A 20,013-nucleotide genomic window follows, 5' to 3' on the forward strand; every position below is an offset into this window, starting at 1 on the left:
CCTGCCAATATGTAGCATGAGGAATGCAGTAACTATTACTACTGCTTGAAGCTACTGCTTTGATTCATGCTTAAGTACCAGCAGTATTAACCACCACTGGTTTTTTTTTTTTTTTTTGTAGGTGATTTCTTAGTTGTTTTTTTTATTTTTATTTTATTATGTTCCAGTGCAAATATCAACACAGTGGAAAAGGCAGATAACATCCTAGTGTAATGAAAATAGTTTCAAAATCACAGACCCCCTGAAAAGGCCTGAGGGACCTGCAGACTACCACTGGTCTATAGTGACCCAAGGTCTGACTGAGAGCTCACATTCCCTGATTCTTTCATCAATCCTTCCTTAATGCACACAGTGCTCTGCCTACAGAAATACTCCATGCGTATGAGTAAGATACAGCCCCTTTCCTGATTTCTTTGGTCTACTAGTGGAGAGTTCATAAGTGATTGTGAAACAAGAATTGAAACCCTGAGAAGAGGTGCTTCTTAGGTAGAAAAATTACTTCCTGCAAGGGATCTGAGAAGGTTTTGACTAGGTACCAGAATGTTCCAGACAATTCTTTTTCTGAGGCTAAAATAACTCCATATTAAAGTAGCAACAGTGCCTGAAGATGGGTTAACTGTGTAGAAATTTGGGGGAAAACACACATCAATTTAGATTTCACAAAAATATAGATAAAGTTCAGACATAAACTTGAAAAAGCCACAGAGGAGATATAGGAGAACATAGAGTTGTATAGAATTTAGGGAATTGGAAGGTGTATTAGTCAGCTAGGGCGCCCAAAACAAAGTACCACAAACTGGATGACTTTAAACAACAGAAATTTATTTCCTCACAAGTCTCACAGGTTAAGAGTACAAGATCAAAAAGTGTCAGCAGGAAACCAAACCAATCTTCTGAGGCATCTCACCTTGGCTTGTAGATGGCCGTCTTTTCCTTGAGTCTTCATGAGGTCTTCCCTCTTTTCAAGTCCCTGTTCTAATCTCTTCTGATAAGGAAACCGTCACATTGGATTAAGGACCACCCTAATGACCTCATTCTAACTTAATTACCTCTTTAGAGGTCCTATCCCCAAATTTAGTTGCATTCTGAGGTACTGGGGATTAGGACTTCAACATATGAATTTAAGTGAGACACAATTCAGCCCATAACAGAAGGGAACTTGTCTGATCTTTAGAGGAATAGAAAAAACCACAAAGAAAAAACATATTAAAAATAAAAAAGAAACATCTCAATATGTAACAAAAAATTTTACATATAAACAAAAATTTGGGGGCTATGTATAAACTTAATATATTTATAAATAGTTCATACAAATTAATAAAAATGGAAATATTATGATTCCAATAAGTAAATAGGTAAAAATATGAACAGATATTTCACAAAGAAAGTGGCTACTGAACACACTTATAGAAATCTATTACCTTCATTTCTAATCAGTAATATTAAAGCAAGGTATCTTTTTTATTTTGCCTTTCAGATTAGAAAAAGATTTAAGTGATAACACTGTATGTTGCAGAGAGAGCATGTTCTCATCAACTGTGATGCTTTAAACTGGTAATAAAACACTTTCAAAAGCAATGTAGCAATATATATCCAATCCTATAAATATGTGATTTTTTAACCCATAACCCCAATTTTGAATATTTAATCTACAAAAGCAAAACAAAGTAAGAAGTCATAACTGAGGAACCATTTAAAATAAGGACCAACTATCCAATATAAAGGGAGTGGTGCATCCACTTTATGGACCACTACGCAGCCACTGAAAGTGAAAATAATGAAGGCTGTATAGCAATGTGGAAAGTGTTCAGGATAATAATAAAAATGGAATATAAAATAGTGTATTGTACTGACTTGTTATGAAATATATCCAAAAATTTTTAGTTGGTTATAGATTAAAGGATTATAATCTTGTTTTGTGTTTTCCATAAGATTTTTGCATTTTTCTAAGATTTTATTTATTTGAGAGAGACAGAGTGATCATGAGAGAGAGACAAGCAGGGGGAGTAGCAGGCAGAGGGAGAGGGAGAAGCAGTCTCCCCCACTGAGCAAGGAGCCCGATGCAGGAATGGATCCCAGAACCCTGGGATCATGACCTGGGCCAAAGGCAGATGCTTAACCAACTGAGTCACCCAGGTGCCCAGCATTTTTAATAAAATGTTGCAATTTAAAAATAAAATTGTTATAAAATAAAATTAAAAATTAAGAGATTCTAAGACTCCTGTGTTTAATGCTGTGTAGTCCCCAAAATGAGCATTCTTCTGTCCCTATGTTTGCAAGTTTCTGAAAAAGCGTTATCCAAAATGGTAGGTACCAAATCTTTCCACTATCTATTCTCTTGTTTCTCTTCTCAAGTCCTGGCATTGCATGCTAACAACTTAAGGAAAATAATACAGCTATTATTGCTGTTTTTGCATTATAACAAACAAATCAAAATACTGAAAACCTGATGAAGTGGGCAGGAATTATCTTTTTAAAAATTACTCTGGGAAATTCAATAAGTATTCCAGGGCTGGGCAAAATTTTGGAAACTATTAGTCCAGTGTTTTCCCTTTTGGATCCACAAATCATATTCATAGTAGTATATACTCTTTCAAAGCCCTTAGAATTTTAATAATTATTTCATTTTTTTTATTGTGCAATTTTGTAATTAATTTTGTACAGAAGGAAAATGTTTGTGTAAAAATGTAACTTTAAAGATAAGGCATTTTATTTTAGGTTGCTATATTATTTAAGAAAGCATTATAAAATTCATCTTCATGCAATCTTTACAATAACTGTAATAAAAACATATACTGGCAATGCTTATTTTCCATTTAACAAGTGATGCCCACTGTTTATTTTACTTTAAGCTAATTGTATAAAAGAAAAAAAGAGTTTATTTTGAAGATCAAATTTCTTTTAAAACATTGAAATGAGGCTATCATATAGCATCAAAAATAAAAAGAGCTTGCATAATACGATACTTGGAATTCTTTCATTTTGCATGTAGAAAAGGCAAGTGATTTTTTTTTTTAAGTACTGTGTTTTGTTTCTAAATGGCAAAGGCTTCAAAGGGCTAATTTTAAATACTTCTTATATAATTAGCAGGGTTTTTATTCACAAAAATGAAAAGCCAAGTTAGACAAAATTGCCACTATAATTTCTCTTTTCAAACATATTTTAAGGTACTAGAGACATCTTGGTGGGCTACATTAAAAAAATCCAAAAACAAAAACAAAAAATCAGTATATCTCAGATGTGATAAATGTCACCTTGAGACAAATTTACAAAGGTATCATACACTTCAGTAACTTATAAAGCTTATGTTGTGGTCTTAACGCAATCATTATGAGTATAAATTAAACAACTATGACTAAGAATAAGAGCAATTTAAACTGCATTAAAGTTAAAACCATCACACAGCTAGAGGTGGTTGACTGAGTGACTGACTCATGAGTATATACATTGGTCTCCACTAACATGTGGTACCAATTTGGAAACCCTCAAACTCTTATTTAAAAAAAAAAATTAATAAATAACCCTTTTAGATTGATTTAAAAAAAGAAACAAGAGGAGAGAGATCATTACTAGCTTGGATGATGATATCAACCCCATGAAACAACTCTGTGACACCCAAAGACTGAGAACCTGCTTGTAGCATAACCCTGTTTGACTGAACAAGGTATGAAACCAGATTTGTCCCAGGGCACGCAATTAACGATCGATATGGCTTCAGTTCTCTTTAGATGTCATTCATAAGACACTTTACCTTCCCATTTACAAAAGTTTCTTTCATTTGGCTTAACACATTTGAAATTGAAATATATTGGACATGATTGGGTAAATGAAACACATTGGACATGATTGGGTAAAAGAGTTATCCTAAGTTGTACTAAATTTGCTTTTAATAATCACAAAATATATGTCATTTTTAGGTTTTTATAGTGCATAGAACTCTGAAGACACTGGATACTATTTTGCTTAGTTCCCTCTTTTATTTCAAGTCTATTACTCTAAGCTTCTCAACATATTATGAAGTCCATTAAGTCAAGGGTCATCAATAAATTCAATACAGAAACATAAAGTGTCAAAATTTTTAAACAGTAAGCCTAAGAAGCAATTTGAGAGTTGCCTCCTTTCCTTTACATATAACCAAAGAAAAACTAAGAACAGCAGAGAAGTTGAAAAAGAGATAGAGGACTTTGATACTTTTCTAATTAATCATAAATACCTAAATGTCCTTTGCTAAACAAATTGTTTTTGGTCCTGTTAAAATGTTCCCTTCCCCGAGTTGCCCCACTGACTTCTTTGAGTGTTGCTTTTAAGCCCAATGCCCCTGTCAAAATGGTGAGTGGGGCAAGGACTTGCTGACTGAGAGCTATATCATTAACCTCAAAGAAGTATTAATTTTGACAGCAATCACCTAGAGTAATCCTTACCTGGCCCCTATATTGCTGCAGTAATACCCAGGTCTTAGAATGAGCTCATTGTGGACAAAGCCTAACAATATTTGTATGTGGTGATTTATTGAAGGAATGTTCTCAGCAGAAAGGGAGGAATGGAAATGTGGTAAGATGGAGAAAAAAGACAAACACAGATTTGGTCTCAACTGGTGTCTGGCTGAGCCTAATCCCTCCCTGAGCTCTAGAGCATGAACTACACCAAAATGTTGGCCCTACCTTGAAACAAGGGCCCAGCCTTTTTGTTTCCACCCCAGTCAGTTGGTCACTGGCATGGGGAAAAGGGGGCATAACATCCAAGGCAAGGCTGCTTCCTTTCAGTGGAGGGCAATTCCCTGGGGAAGGGGATAGTTGGAAACTGCTAAGGAGCCAACACTCACAGAATCTGGGAGATTCCTGCACTGGCCCATTAAAAAGGATCTAGGCAGGACAACAACAGCATCAATGTATCCACCACACCTTGGCATCACATCTTCCTTCTTGGCTACAACCTAGAAACTATGAAGAAGGAAAAAAAATGAAATAACAGAAACATACCAGTTTTACATAAGTATAGTTAATAAAGAAAAAAAAACTTATGTTGAGAACTCTACAGTTGTGTGAGGCATAGACTAAAAAAAAAAAAAAAGTATTTTCTCACAGGATATATATGCGTGATCCAAGGATCATAGGCTGGATGTCCTCAGATGAATCTGACACTTTTTCATTCAACATGTTTCCAGTTCCAATTAGGAATATTACTAAATATGCTGTTCCATAGCTATAGACGAAAACTTTTATTCTTGGAATCCGAGACAATACCAGAAGACTGAAAGTACTGTCTATTATGGAAACTCCATGTCTTTACTGTTTTATTACAAACTATAGTCACATATAACATGAAAAAAATCAATATTCTATTCAGTTCTGAGGTATAACATAAAATACATAAAGTTTGAAAAATGTTTCAGACAAAATACCATTAGCATAGCACAAAAGTCAATGAAATATTCTACAGTGGTAGCAAAATTGTATAGTCTTTTCTTACCTTAACTGTTTTAACTCCCCAAAAGTAGAAATTAAGAAATTATCTTTAAAGAGCTTTATGTAGTACCATTTAATGTTCATTTTTGTTTTCATGCCTAGAAAGCCTTTCTGTGTGATATTGATGATTTTCAAAGTATCATGTATTTAATTGGTTTTTAGGACCTATAAAACTATCCTTGAGCTATGATCATAAATCGTATTCCTGTAAGACCTGACAAAAAACAGAGTGAAGAGAATCCAGATGATAAGCACAACTCTTTAAGAGATTAAAACCCAGCTGGTTAAAAAAAATACTTTGAGTGCTTTATTGTCTTGTGAAGAGATGAGGGATATTACTGGTCTGTATCCCCTTTCTTATTAAAGTCATGAGGTAGTGTGGATACTACCAGTATCCAGCTCAGTTATAGAATAAATCAATTACAGGTCATCACCATCCATTTTGTGTAAAAAGTGTAAACTGAGAGGCTTTGATAAGAAAAAGGATGTCAATCACTAAGTAATGATAGCAAGAGATGCCTCGAAGGGAAATGAAACATACCTGGTGATGCTTGAATATGTGTTTCCAGGTAGACAGCCATTGCTCTTTCTTGGTTCTTCCCATACACATACCCTCTAAAACTCAGAATTAAGCTAATGGGCAAGATAGAAGTCAATTGTTGATATCTTCTTTAGCATTAAAGCATCAGAGGCAGAAATTAGAAGGTTATCACAGAATAGCAACCCTGCATAGCCCCAAACTTTAAAAAAACTCATTACCCCACTGAATAAATTCACATTACTGAAAAACAACAAATGAAAATTTAAGACAGAAAGCAAACTGTATATACTTTAGAAAAATCTTTAATGTGTTGTTTTGAACAATTATATGAAACTTAAATATGTAATGTAATTATATTTTCTATTAATCCATTTCATTGTTAAATTCTTCATTCAGGGCTCAAAGGTTCTAGGATCATGAGTGATGCCAAAAATTCTAAGAAAATCTTACCAAGTCATGGCTGGTTATAAAACTTCTTTAGTTTCTATTTAAAAAAAAAAAAATCTCTTCAGCACTTGGACAAGGGAAGGAATGCTACATAGTGATGGCCTTTTTATTTTTATTTGTATTTTGTTGGCAGTTCCATTTAGTTGGTTTCAACATTTATTGAGCACCTACTATGTACCAGGCACTGTACTAGACGCTGGAGACACAAAGATGAATAAGACATGGTCCCTGTCCCCAAGGAGCTTACAGTCTCTTGGAGGCAAATAGGTAGTGCAAAGACACAAGAGTTTATTCTAAAGTGGACAAAAATGTCAGTAATGTAATAATACTGGGCCTTTAAATACAATGGCATGTCATTGTTTATAATGTCAAGGCAGACAATTAAAATGAAGACCATTTTCATGTGATAAAACAGTAAAATCATTAAGACCTATGTTTTAAAGATTCACATGATAAAGGTAGTTAACACTAAAAATTTACACCATAGTTTTTCAAGTATTTCATACTTAGAAATATTATTGCCCACATTTGTGCTATAATCAAAGCCATTATTCCAGGTTACTGAATCATTCACATCTCAGCATGCTAGGATTCAGTTTCTCACTGAGTTTATGAATCAGAACAGCTAATTCCTCAGTTGCTTGGCTCTTGTCCTCCAAAAGTTCATAACGAAGGCTGGAGATATCTTGCTTGATTTCTTTTAATTCACCTATAGTATTTGTATTTTAAAAAAAAGAAACATATCATTGGTAATTTGCTCTTTGGATTTAGAAAAGAACAAAGAGTGAAATTCATACAAATTCATATAATATGAATACATTTGCTTCTAAAGTCCAAGGTAGTTTTATCAAATTTTTTCCTGCAGGATATTTAAGAAGTATTAGTCTTTTTTTTTTTTTTTTTTTTAGATTTTTTAAATTTATTTGTCAGAGAGATCGGGAGAGAACACAAGCAGGGGGAGCGGCAGGCAGAGCGAGAAGCAGACTCCCTGCTGAGCAAGGAGCCTGGATGCAGGACTCCATCCCAGGACTCTGGGATCATGACCTGATAGGAAGGCAGACACTTAACTGAGCCACCCAGGCATCCCAAGAAGTATTAGTCTTTAAAAATATATTGACCTTTGAAAAATCTATAAAAATAGTCCAGCTATGTTTTCAATAGCAAAATTCAGCTAAAGTATTGTTCTGTGGCTTAATCACCTCTTAACACAGGGTGATTTTTCGGCTAACTGATCTACAGCCAGAGTATCCCATTCTGTCTATAGGGAGTCCCTTTGGTTCCCTCAGACATAAGGGTCGAAACCTACATGGATCATCTCCCTTTGCTAGAATGGAAGAGACTCCTAGCAAGATGAAACTTTACTAAAGGTGATTCAATCTGTTTAACAGGCAAATACTGACATGGAACAAGTAAATTTTAAGTCAGGTTTGAAGTAAGGGAAGGGAAGAAAAAAAAGTAGGAGTGATTATTAAGGAAGGCAATGGCAATGAACTTGGGGCCAAGGAACATTTTGTAGGACACAGAAAACCAGTGTATAAGGAAATAACAAGCAATGGTGAAATTAAGTTTAATGTGATACCACTGGCAATGGGTATACACATAAGAGTCTCCACAGGAGACTTGTCACTATTAAAACACAACTATTCCCTAGGGGCACCTGGGTGGCTCAGTCCTTAAGCATCTGCCTTCGGCTCAGGTCATGATCCTAGGGTCCTGGGATCAAGCCCTGCATCAGGCTCCCTCCTCAGCGGGAAGCCTGCTTCTCCCTCTCCCACTCCCCCTGCTTATGTTCCCTCTCTCGCTGTGTCTCTCTCTGTCAAATAAATAAAATCTTAAAAAACAAAACAAAACAAAACAAAAAAAACCCACAACTATTCCCATAATTCAGCTTGGCATATTTTGAGCATATGTAGTTTTCAATTAAGAACTGGATTCTCTTGCAAATGACTGCAATGTAGATAAGCCACTGACATTGAAAGGTGAACTTTAGGGCAGAAATTTATCTTGGGGCGCCTGGGTGACTCAGTTGGTTAAGTGACTGCCTTCAGCTCAGGTCATGATCCTGGAGTCCCTGGATCGAGTCCTGCATTGGGCTCCCTGCTCAGCAGGGAGTCTGCTTCTCCCTCTGACCCTCCCCCCTCTCATGTGCTGTCTCTCTCTCTCTCATTCTGTCTCAAATAAATAAATAAAATCTTAAAAAAAAAAAGAAAGAAATTTATCTCGAATCTAAGAAATGATTCTTCAAATTATTGGTACTTTAACAAGCTTTCTGTAAAAGAATCACATGTAAAACATACCTTCCATGATATTACCTGGTACCTTTATGATGCTTTAAAGTATAATTTCTACAGTTTTTCATATATATATATATCAGAAACTTTTTACGTTAAGGAACTCTATTCCTCAAAAATACACATAAAACATTTGCAGATTCCTTTTTTTAGGCAAAAAAAAAAAGTGCTTCTTCCTTTCCCATCTGGCAATATGATCAAATTTGAAATCCTGAGGCTGGTCTGTGGTGAAATAAATGGATTCTCACACCATTGAATATCACGTTTGGACTACAAACCCACTAGATTCCCTTTCACCTCCCTAGTGCCATATCCTCCTTCCTTGTTTTTGAGTTATGGGGAGACTAGTCATTAAGTGTTATATGTCGTCTGCCAATATGGGAAACACAAACTACTCAACCTCTTGGACCTCAGTTTCTTCATTTATTAAATGAGGATGTTAAACTGTATGATAGTTCAGCTAGAACTTTGTTCAGAACTCCAAATTCTCATTAACTTATTTTCCTCTTTGGTGCAGGGACATGGAAGATGCTCCTTTGTTTTTTTTTTTGTTTTTTGTTTTTTTAATATTTTTTTCCTTTTTTTTAAATTCTTATGTTAATCCCCATACATTGCATCATTAGTTTTAGATGAAGTGTTCCATGATTCATTGTTTGTGCATAACACCCAGTGCTCCATGCAGAACGTGCCCTCCTCAATACCCATCACCAGGCTAACCCATCCTCCCACCCCCCTCCCCTCTAGAACCCTCAGTTTGTTTTTCAGAGTCCATCGTCTCTCATGGTTCATCTACCCCTCCGATTTCCCCCGCTTCATTCTTCCCCTCCCGCTCCTTTGTTTTTGAGGCCATCAGCAATCCAATTCCCCCAGATCACTTTGTTTTTCTTCTCCCAACTGCCATCCACCAGGGAGGTTACTGATCAGATTTCCGCTTTCTAAACTACAACCCTTTTCCATCCTGTCTCCCTGAGACAGTTTCTAGGGCATCATGATTGGATTTTTGCTGGTCCTCAATCACATATTCACAGACTTCTTTTCTACATACACGTACCAGTGGATTGATCCAGATTTTCAAGGGATTCTTTGCATAAATCAAGTAATGGCTTTGAAGCCCATCACCAGTTTTATTTAGTTTAGCCCTTTCTTATCAGCATAGATAGATCTAGTAGACTCTCATTGCTATTGGAAGCTAAGTTTCCATTTTAAGGCAACTTACTTTTCCCAGGTTGATTTCTTTCCAACTCTGGGCCTGTTCTTTGGCCTAGCCTTTGGTGAAACATTTTTATAGTACAGACAGCTGCCCTGCCTAGGATATGCCTGGAAAAATAGGCACCTTTAAATAAGGAGCAAAGGAGAAAAGTGAAAGGGAAAAGAGAAACAGCAGATGAGAAAAATGGGTTACAGATTTCTTTCTGTACAACAAAGGAAACATTTTTCTGAAGAAATGCAGGTTTTATTTGAGCCAACCAGCCAACTACTTTATTGGAAAATGTTAACATTGGAAAAATGTTAACACTCATGTGAACTCACTGCAACAGAATTGAAACTACTGACTACTTTATGTAATAGGAATTTAAAGGCTCCCAGAATGATGGCAGGTTTTACATTCTAAGAATCAGTTAGGGCATTCAAATAGAGATCAACTGTCTCTGACTGACATTTTTAATAACCCTTTCTTTTAAAAGATAGAGTTTTAGAAATGTAACCTAAGATTCTCCTATCAATCTTGGAACTGTTACTTGAGATTGGATTTTTAAAATATCTTTCAATATCAAGTTTTCCAAGGTCATTAAGTTAGTTGCAAAAGGATGCTTCTCAAGGTGGAGATGCTTACCTTCATTAACTTCATCATTTTCTTTGTCCACTTGTGCTTTCAGAACATATCGCTTTATAAGTCTTTTCATTATCTGCTGTTGATCAAAAAGAAATAATTATATCATCAATGATACACATAAGTAACATGGATCCTATTCTCCAAAGAGTCTTACATACCTGTAAAGCAAACGCAGCTCAGGAGAGAGAAATTTTATCTAACTAATTATAGAAGATTCACCCAGATTTCAGAATTCAACCATTTTTCACCTTCTATTGAGACTTACTGCATAATCTACAAACATTCTCCCCCACCCCTAGGAATGGAAGAAGCTATATAAAAAAAAGTTAAGTTGGAGAATTTAAATTCATGGTTTCTCTTTAAGATGTGCTGACATCGCACTATCATCTATAAACACTACCTTATCTTTCACTGTTAAAAAAATATGAATATATGCTCAACAGAGAAAAGTTGGAAAACATAGAAAAGAAGAAATAAACAAAGATCATCAATTGTCCCACTATCCAAAGATAATCATAATTGTTATTTTGGTGTATGTCTCTTTAAATTTTGTATATGCACTAAATACTATATGTATATTTTATGTTTTCAAAATACCATATATTCCGTTATATTGTATGCTTTCTTCTCATAGCAATATATATTGTAAATATATTTCAATCTAAATAAATGCTCTTACAGGATAACTGTTTATCCATAAGGAAAAAATAAAATAAAATTGGAGCCCTACTTCATACCATACACACAAAAATTAATTCCACATGCATCTAAAATGTGGAAGACAAAGCTTTTAAATCCTTTAAAAGAAACCATAGGAGAATGTATTTATAAATTCAGTGTAGAGCTGGATGTTTTATAAACAAGATAAAAAAATTCCAATTATAAAAGAAAAGATTGATAAATTCAACATTATTACTCTTAAAACTTCATTAAAACTTCTGGTTATAGAGATACTATAAAGAAAATTAAAAAAGCAAGCCACAAACTGGAAGAAAATATTGGCAATACTTACAACTGATAAAGAATTTAATTTGTATCTAAAATATATGAAGAACTTTATTCAAAAAAAACCCTCAAATAACCCAGTAGAAAAACAGGGCAAAGACAAACAGGCATTACACAAGAATGGAATCATGAATAGTCAGTAGGCATATAAAACAATCTCAAATTCGTTTCTCGGGGAAATATAAATTACAATTAAAAGGAGACACAATTTCCCATCTAAAAAGGGAAAAAATTAATAAATCTTATAATGCCAAATGTTGGAAAGAATATAAGTCAATGGGGACTTTTATGCTTTACTGGCATGAGTATAAACAGACCACTTTGAAAAGCAATTTGGCATTATCTTTTAAAGTCGAACACTGGCATATCCTTTCACCCAGAAAGTCCACTTCTTGATACAGAGCCTGGAAAAACTTTATACATGTGGACCAAGAGACATAAACAACAATGTTTATAGCAATCTTGTCCAAGGTAGCAAACACAAATCTGGAAACAGTCTAAACAAATACCAACAGGAGGATAGAGAAACCATGGTATGTTACACAATGTAATCTCACTGTGCTCATTAATGAAATTAAATAATGAAATTAGTGAGCCATAGCCACACACAACAGGATGGATGAATCTTAGAAGCATAAATGTTGAATGAAAAATTCAGTTTGCAGACTTCACAAAGTATGAAACTATTCTTATAAAGTTCAATAAGTAAATCTACATAATGCATTGTTAGGAATACTTTTATATGTAATAAGTCTATATTTGAAAAGGAAACCAAAACAAGAGGATGAGAAACTGAAACTTCAGCTTAGCGATTACCTCTTAGGTGGAGGCAAGGGGTGGGCCAGGGAGGAGCACCTAAGTAGAGGCAATGGACAGATAATGTTACCATTCTTAGGCAAGTGGTGGTTCCCACAGGCGTACATGTAATTATAATTTATTATGTGTTACTCACATTCTTGTGCATATATCAAATATCACACTAAAAAAAAAAGGAAAGGGGGAAAAAAAGGCCTGAGGTAAAATGAAGATATAGTAGGAATAGAAAATATATCTTAATTTTAAGAAAGTAGAAATCATGAAGCTAAGTGACCTATTAGATGCCAAGCTCAAGAAAAGGGAGAAATCTAGGAATATTCAAAATGTCTGTCTCAAAGAATAACAGATCAAGAGAGAAACTATGCAACTGGAAAGGAAAAACCCATTTTACCAATCGCAGTAAAATAGAAAACCTATTGAATTCTGTGGAATCTAGACTTCAGGGCAGACTCACAGCTGGATGGATCTTGGCCTGGACTTGCTCATTTATTCACCAAATATTTATTGAGAGCCAACTCTGTGCCAGGTACTGTACTAAATGCTAGGGAATCCAAAATAGGACAGTCAGCTCCTACTCTAATAAAATGTCATTGGAACAATTCACTATGATGGGTGGACATGTCAGGGATCTAATTAACTTTAGGGGATAGCAAAGGTGATTCCTATAGAAAGAAAATACAAAGAAATAGATATCAGTTAAAAGCAACTTGAGGGGCACCTGGGTGGCTCAGTCGTTAAGCGTCTACCTTCGGCTCAGGTCATGATCCCAGGGTCCTGGGATCGAGCCCTGCCTAGGGCTCCCCCCTGCTTGTGTTCCCTCCTTCGCTGTCTCTTTCTCTCAAATAAATAAATAAAATCTTAAAAAAAAACAACAAAAAAGCAACTTGAAAGGCCATAATACAAATCAGTGGGAAAGAAAAGACTATTCAACAAATAGTACTAAGACAAGAACTATCCTTTTGGGAAAATTAAAATTAGATCTCTACCTCATATCACATATAAAACAAATTTTTCAAGAGTCATATAGACAAAAGATCTAAATGTGAAAAGCAAAATTTTGAAAGGAATAGGGAAATACTTCTTGAAAAAGCTAAAGGAAAGGATAAGCTATAAGGAAAAGATTAGTAAATCTGACTGTATTAAGACATTTTAAAACTTTTATACAAGAAAGAATACCAATGAAATGTAACCTTATGTCAAATGGGATTTTTTCTGGTTGTCCTGACATTGTTGATAAATCCAAAACTGATGAGAAAGGATGCTAAGTTCTCCATGGTACAAGACCAAGTTTCACTAGCAGTTGGGGCCAGCCACCCTCCCTCAAGGCTTACTGAGAATCACCAGACCAGTACTTACCACCAACTTCCTCCTCACTCCACATAAGGAAAAGGACTGAGAGATGGGAGGGATCACGGGCCTTTGGGGTGGAGATGTTCTCTCTCTGGGTGGAAGGGAGGTGGTGTACCTCCATTCCCCAGAAGCCAAGGGAGGGGAAAAAGCCAAGGCAATCACTCATAAAGATTAGAGTTGCCTTGGGACACCTGGGTGGCTCAGTTGGTTAAGCGTCTGCCTTCGGCTCAGGTCATGATCCCAGGGTCCTGGGATCGAGCCCCATGTCGGGCTCCCTGCTCATCCAGAAGCCTGCTTCTCCCTCTCCCACTCCCCCTGCTTATGTTCCTGCTCTTGCTATCTCTCTCTGTTGAATAAATAAATAAAATCTTTAAAAAAAAAAAAAGATTAGAGTTGCCTAAACCAAAGTCTTGGCATCCTGCTCCCAATTAAATATCAAGTACAGCAAACTTACCAACCTGCTCCTGGCAATTAAGTCAGGGAGAAAAAAGAACTCAGTTAAGAGTGGAACAGCCATTGGGCCAACCTGTACTCCCATTATTTGGCAAACAGATAAAATTTCCACTACATTGGGTGGAAGGCAGTAGTATACATCAGTGGGAAAGGGGGGTCTTCAATGAATGGGGCTGGGATGATGAGCTGTCCCTATGGAAAAGGTGAAAATTAGATGTGAACCTTAAATCAGAGCTAGGTCTCTGCTTCAGGAGCTGTGCAAAAGGGAAGGTAGCCCACATGGCCTTTCCAAACCCTCTCAACATGTCCTCCAACCCAGTTACAGAGGCAGCACATGGGTGCCTGCCACAGTGAGGACATTAGAACTTGGTCAATTTTAGAGCAGTAGTGACAAACAAGGAGGAAGCTGCACCTACAGTTCACTCAAGTGAAAAGATGCTTGCTCCTTGGCTTCTTCTTCCCATTCCACATAGCAGAGGATTAGCACCTCGATGGAGTTAGCAGGGGGATGTATGTACAAAGCAGACCACTGCCTTTCTCCACTAGAGACATGGAAAGGTTTAGCTTGTGCTAGGAGTAAGGAGAAGAGCTTTAGATTTGGAGATTCATGGTTCAAGATAAACTTAACTGTCTCTTTAATTACAAAAATGAGACTTTTTAATAACCAAGTCACTGGAAAGTTATGGAGTCTTGACAAGATGTGTAAAGGGATCCTCCATCCAGTGGAAAAGAAGAATCCCAAATAGGACAGTCAGTGGAAAAATACTGACAACAAAGTCATTTTATACACTCATAAGCTGAGATTCCTTAATGAACCCATTACCCAAAGTTAAAAGACAAACCAAAACTTAGGAGAAGTGGTTTGCAAAATACATCAACAAAGAATTGGGATGAAGACTATTACAGAATCTTGAGAAGTCAAGAGGGAAAAGACAAATAGCCAATTAGACTTAGGAAAAGGAATTTAAATTCACAAAAAAGGAAATCTGAATGATCAACATATAAAAAGATGTTCAATCCCACTAGTAATCAGAGAAGAGTAAATTAAAATAATGAATACATTTACACCTATGAGTTTAGCAAACATTTTTCCTTCTGAAAAAATTCAAATCTACAGAAGAGTTGAAAGTAAAATGAATTTACATATACCCTTCACCTAGATTCACCAATGTGAGAAAGTTGCTACACTGCTTTATCTCACCCTGTGTCTGTATTATTATTATATTGCTAAGGCATTTGAAAATAAATTTCAAACATCATGTCCCTTTATCCGTAATAACTTCTATATTTCCAAAGAACAAGAATATTCTCTTATATAACCAAGCCACGATGATCAAACCTTAGAAAAAGTAACATGAGTCAAGAACTGTGTAATACATAGTCCATATTCAGTCTCTTTTTTCTAACTGAGGAACAATATTGCTTTCAGATGTTATTTATCTTTACTCTTCCTTAATCTGGAATGGTTCTCTGGCCTTTGTCTTTCATGATACCAACATTTTTGAAGATATACAGGGCAGGGCAGATTTTTTAGTAGGCAAAATTTTTAAAATATGTTAATACCAAGTGCTTCTGAGAACAGTGAGAAACTCTTGTACCACGTTGCTAGAAATATAAACTGATATAACTTCTCCCAGGTATGTCATCCAGAAAAACACAAATGTGCAAGAGGAGACATTTATTAAGATGCTCATTACAGCATTATTTATAATAGTCAAAGAAAGAAAATAAGCTAAATATTCATCAATAGAGGAATGAATAAACAAAAATGGTTTATTCATACAATGGAACATTATACTATAGCAGTGAGAATGAAAAACAAGATATACATGTACCAATATAGGTAATTCTCAAAAGCATAAAGATAAGTGGAAAAAGAGCAGAATATGTAGTATATTACTCACTTATGTATATTTTAAAAACACATAAAACTAGTACATAAAGATATGAATGTACTTATATATGTAATAAATATATAAAAGCATGCATGGGAAGAACACACTTGAACTTCAAGATCGTGAAGATCACTGGGGAAGGATGAAGGCTAATGTGATAGGGTAGGGGCATTTAGTTGTATCAGAAAATCCTTACAAAAAAGGTCCAAAAAGAATATGGGAAAATGTTGACATTTATTCAATCAAGATGGTAGTGGTACAGATGTCTAACAGGATATTTGTGGTACCCTTCTGGTTTGAAATAGTTTATAATTAAAACTTAAAATAAAAACTATTAAAATGTTCTTCTGAGTAGGTTTTTAATGCTGCCTAACAAATTGATGTGCCTCCCCAGCCTGTGCATTCCTTCCATTTCCAGCAGCAACAGCCCTTCAATTATAATAAATAGAAAAACATTTTTCACTTTTACAAAGCTGTAAAAACTTTAGCTAATACATAAACTGAGAGCAAGTCAGAGCTTATAAAAGGGTCTTGTTTAGAACCATTCAGAAATGTGTTATTTAGAAATCCTATCTACAAAAAATAAAACTGCTTAAAAATGAAAAGGAGGCAGAAGGAGTTTGGAGTAAGAAAAAAATCTCTGAATTTGAACAGGTCTTTATTTATTAGCTGAGTGAACCTAAGGTGCTTTAACTCTCTAAGCTTCCATTTCCCCATAGAAAAAAATGGGGCAATAAAAACTCAGAGGTTGTACAGATTAAATCATCAAATGCACGTAAAAGCAGAATTTCTGCTTAGAAGAGGTTCATTCTTGCTAGTATTATTTATAAAGATAAAATTTGAAGGCTAAGATATTGCTACCCACATGCTCTAGTATGATACTCTCTAAAATATTTAACATTATCCAAAACTATGCTTAGAAGAAGCCTATGAAAAGTTATATTTACTGCCAGAAAGGAAGATGATTGGAAAATAAAATATTTTAAAAATTCAAATAGAGTACAGGTTCCCCAGAAATACCTGTGCAGAGTCACTCAGATTAAATTCCCTCACTGAAGGGAAAATAGATACATTCATCTTTAACCTATAGGGAAAATTATGGTTACAGGCTTAAATTTTTTCCCTTCAAAATTGGGTGTTTTAGGTTTTCCATGTATCCCACAAAAATTCTCATTTTTTAAAAAAATTTCATCTTAATATTTACAGCTTAAATATTTTTGATATCTGCCACTGTACTAAATTTGAGCTTCTCTACAAGGCAAGAAGACACCTGATGTTGGATTGAAATCAGTTGCCCCACACATGAAACTACCTGGCCATAGTCCACTCCTCAGTTCATGTTGGAAAGATAATTCATGTGAATTCCAAAATTATGTGCAACTCAGAGAAGGGGCAAAGGTTAGCCATTTCCATTCTGTTAGGTAGCTTGCATGGTGAACCTGAGGCAGTATTGTGTAAGCAGTTAAAAAAGTGGGCTGCAAGGGCAAATTGCCTGTATTTGAGTTGTGACTTCATTATATACAAACTGTGGAACCTTGGCAACTTAATCTGTATAATGGAAATGTTATAATCTACATTGTAAAAGAGATAGTATAGGTAAATCACACAGTAGGTGCTCAATTAACATAACTATTATGCTCTCATTATCAAGTATGCTTCTGTAAAGCAAATCTTCATTAACCAATCTTAATAGTGATGGTTATATGGGCAAGGATCATAAAACATATGTGACACACAAAATTACCGTTATAAATATTATCTTTAAATTTTCAACAGATTCCTTAATCAAAGCCAGTACCAAAAACTAAATTGGCCAATAACAGATTCATCATTTTCCCTTCTTGGTGAAGTTACTAACTAATGGAATAGAAAACTAATGGAATAGAAGTCTATAGACATTGGGGAGGGTATGTGCTATGGTGAGTGCTGTGAACTGTGTAAGACTGTTGAATCACAGACCTGTACCTCTGAGACAAATAATACATTATATGTTAAAAAGAAGAAGAAGAAGAAGAAGAAGAAGAAGAAGAAGAAGAAGAAGAAGAAGAAGAAGAAGAAGAAGAAGAAGAAGAAGAATATAGCAGGAAGGGGAAAATGAAGGGGGGGAAATCAGAGGGGGAGACGAACCATGAGAGACGATGGACTCTGAGAAACAAACTGAGGGTTCTAGAGGGGAGGGGGTGGGGGGATGGGTTAGCCTGGTGATGGGTATTAAAGAGGGCACGTTCTGCATGGAGCACTGGGTGTTATATGCAAACAATGAATCATGGAACGCTACATCAAAAACTAATGATGTAATGTATGGTGATTAACATAACATAATAAAAAAAAAGAAGTCTATAGATTAATTTCCACAGTCCACACACCTCCAGGAACTATCCAAATTTCTTGGTATGATCCTGTGAATCACTCTTTAGGTAGACATTGTGACTTTTGTAGAGTAGACTATGGATCTTCTCTATCCAGGGTATGGAAAGCCTAGATAGTAGTTACCTTAAACATTATCTCTTGCAAACAAATCTGAGTTCCTTTCTCAACCCTCCATTAAGACTGGGAAAAGGAATGAAATGTGGGTGGTTGGATATATGGATATGCTCTTCATTCCCAAAAGGCATCAAAGCCTCTCTTCTTGCTTATTTTTCACTGATTCAAATTCAACTAACAATTGTGAAGCACTCTATCTGGTACTTTTACATTCATTTTTTTCATTTAATCCTACAGAGAAGCCAAATTTGACTGTTATCAGTACTTCCATGATATGGATATTAGCAACCTTTAAAGTCTGACTATAAGGTAAGACTGATGTAAACAAACATAAAGAACCCAGAAGTAAAGAGTAGAATTTTAGAGAGGGAAGGGACCTTGGAAGTCATGTGTTTTTCGTATTTTCATACCACTCACTTTGACCCATCACCATTGCCCAGCCTCTGAATAAACATCTGTGATTCAGAGCCTATTACTCTTTCCAGACAGCTGATTTAATCTATTTTTAGACAACTGAAGCAGTTTAAAAACAATTCTTTTGTATTGCACCAAATCTGCTTCATTGTACCTTCTAACCACTGGTCCAAGCTCTGTTCTTTAGAGAAACAGAGAAGAAAATCACTTCTTCTACTTGATCGGTTTTCATGTATTCCCCTCCTCTGGGTTTCCCTAGGTCCCCTTACTATAACATTTTATTTATGTTTCATCTATACCACATAGCCACACCACAGGGTTGTCTGAATGCTCATCCACCTTTTTCTTCCCTTCCTTTCCTTCCCACCTCAACCCCACACTTCCACTCCAGGGAGAGATCATTGCAGGCATGGACTGTATCTTTATATCCTTATAACGAAGGATCATTCTTCGTAGTGGGAGTCTTGAATGTGCCCTCAAGCTCACTGTAAATGAAGCTTAATGTGAATGTCTCATATTGCCTCCTTTAGAGAAAAACTGCCATGTGCTTTCCAGTAAAACTAAGCCACCTATGGTAGCCTTCATGGACTGGACCAGGGACCACCATGTGGGTCAAAGACAGCCTGACACTATCTGGGCCAAAGGTGTCCCCAAGCCAAAGAAGTTAGTTAAAGCAGTGCTGCTACAAGAGACACCAGAGAGAATAGGACCCAAGAACCTAGAGCCTTGCCTCTGTGGAGTCTTAGAGAAACTTCCCATTTCTTAAGGTCACCTTAGCATATCTATGTACCTTTAACTTGAACTAACACAGGTGTTCATGAGCAGAATTCAATCAAGGCTATCCCTTCAAGTCCTTATATTTTTCAGAAAAATTATCCCTAGTTCTGTAAAAAAAAAAAAAATCTTTACACACATAATAAAAATGATCTCAGGGGCGCCTGGGTGGCTCAGTTGGTTAAGCGACTGCCTTCGGCTCAGGTCATGATCCTGGAGTCCCTGGATCGAGTCCTGCATTGGG

The 20,013-nt window shown here is 35.8% G+C and overlaps 1 protein-coding gene across 2 annotated transcripts in view; it reads right to left on the reverse strand.

The window, feature by feature from the left end:
• Window positions 1-5,324: 5,324 nt before the first annotated feature.
• The window catches only part of TRPC3 (transient receptor potential cation channel subfamily C member 3), a 73,430-nt gene continuing 58,741 nt past the window's right edge, over window positions 5,325-20,013 (reverse strand). For both annotated transcript variants that reach the window (XM_064583124.1, XM_064583119.1), the window contains 2 exons: window positions 10,579-10,654; window positions 5,325-7,162 (listed from right to left, as the gene is read on the reverse strand). In XM_064583124.1, coding sequence (XP_064439194.1) covers window positions 7,020-7,162; window positions 10,579-10,654 — 219 coding nt within the window. In that variant the 3' untranslated portion in view covers window positions 5,325-7,019. The remainder of the gene's footprint in view (window positions 7,163-10,578; window positions 10,655-20,013) is intronic.

This window comes from Mirounga angustirostris, unplaced genomic scaffold (assembly GCF_029215605.1).
Source record: "Mirounga angustirostris isolate CCGP_5_RB_7025 unplaced genomic scaffold, mMirAng1.0.hap1 SCAF_2, whole genome shotgun sequence".
In the NCBI taxonomy this organism is placed as follows: Eukaryota; Metazoa; Chordata; class Mammalia; order Carnivora; family Phocidae; genus Mirounga; species Mirounga angustirostris.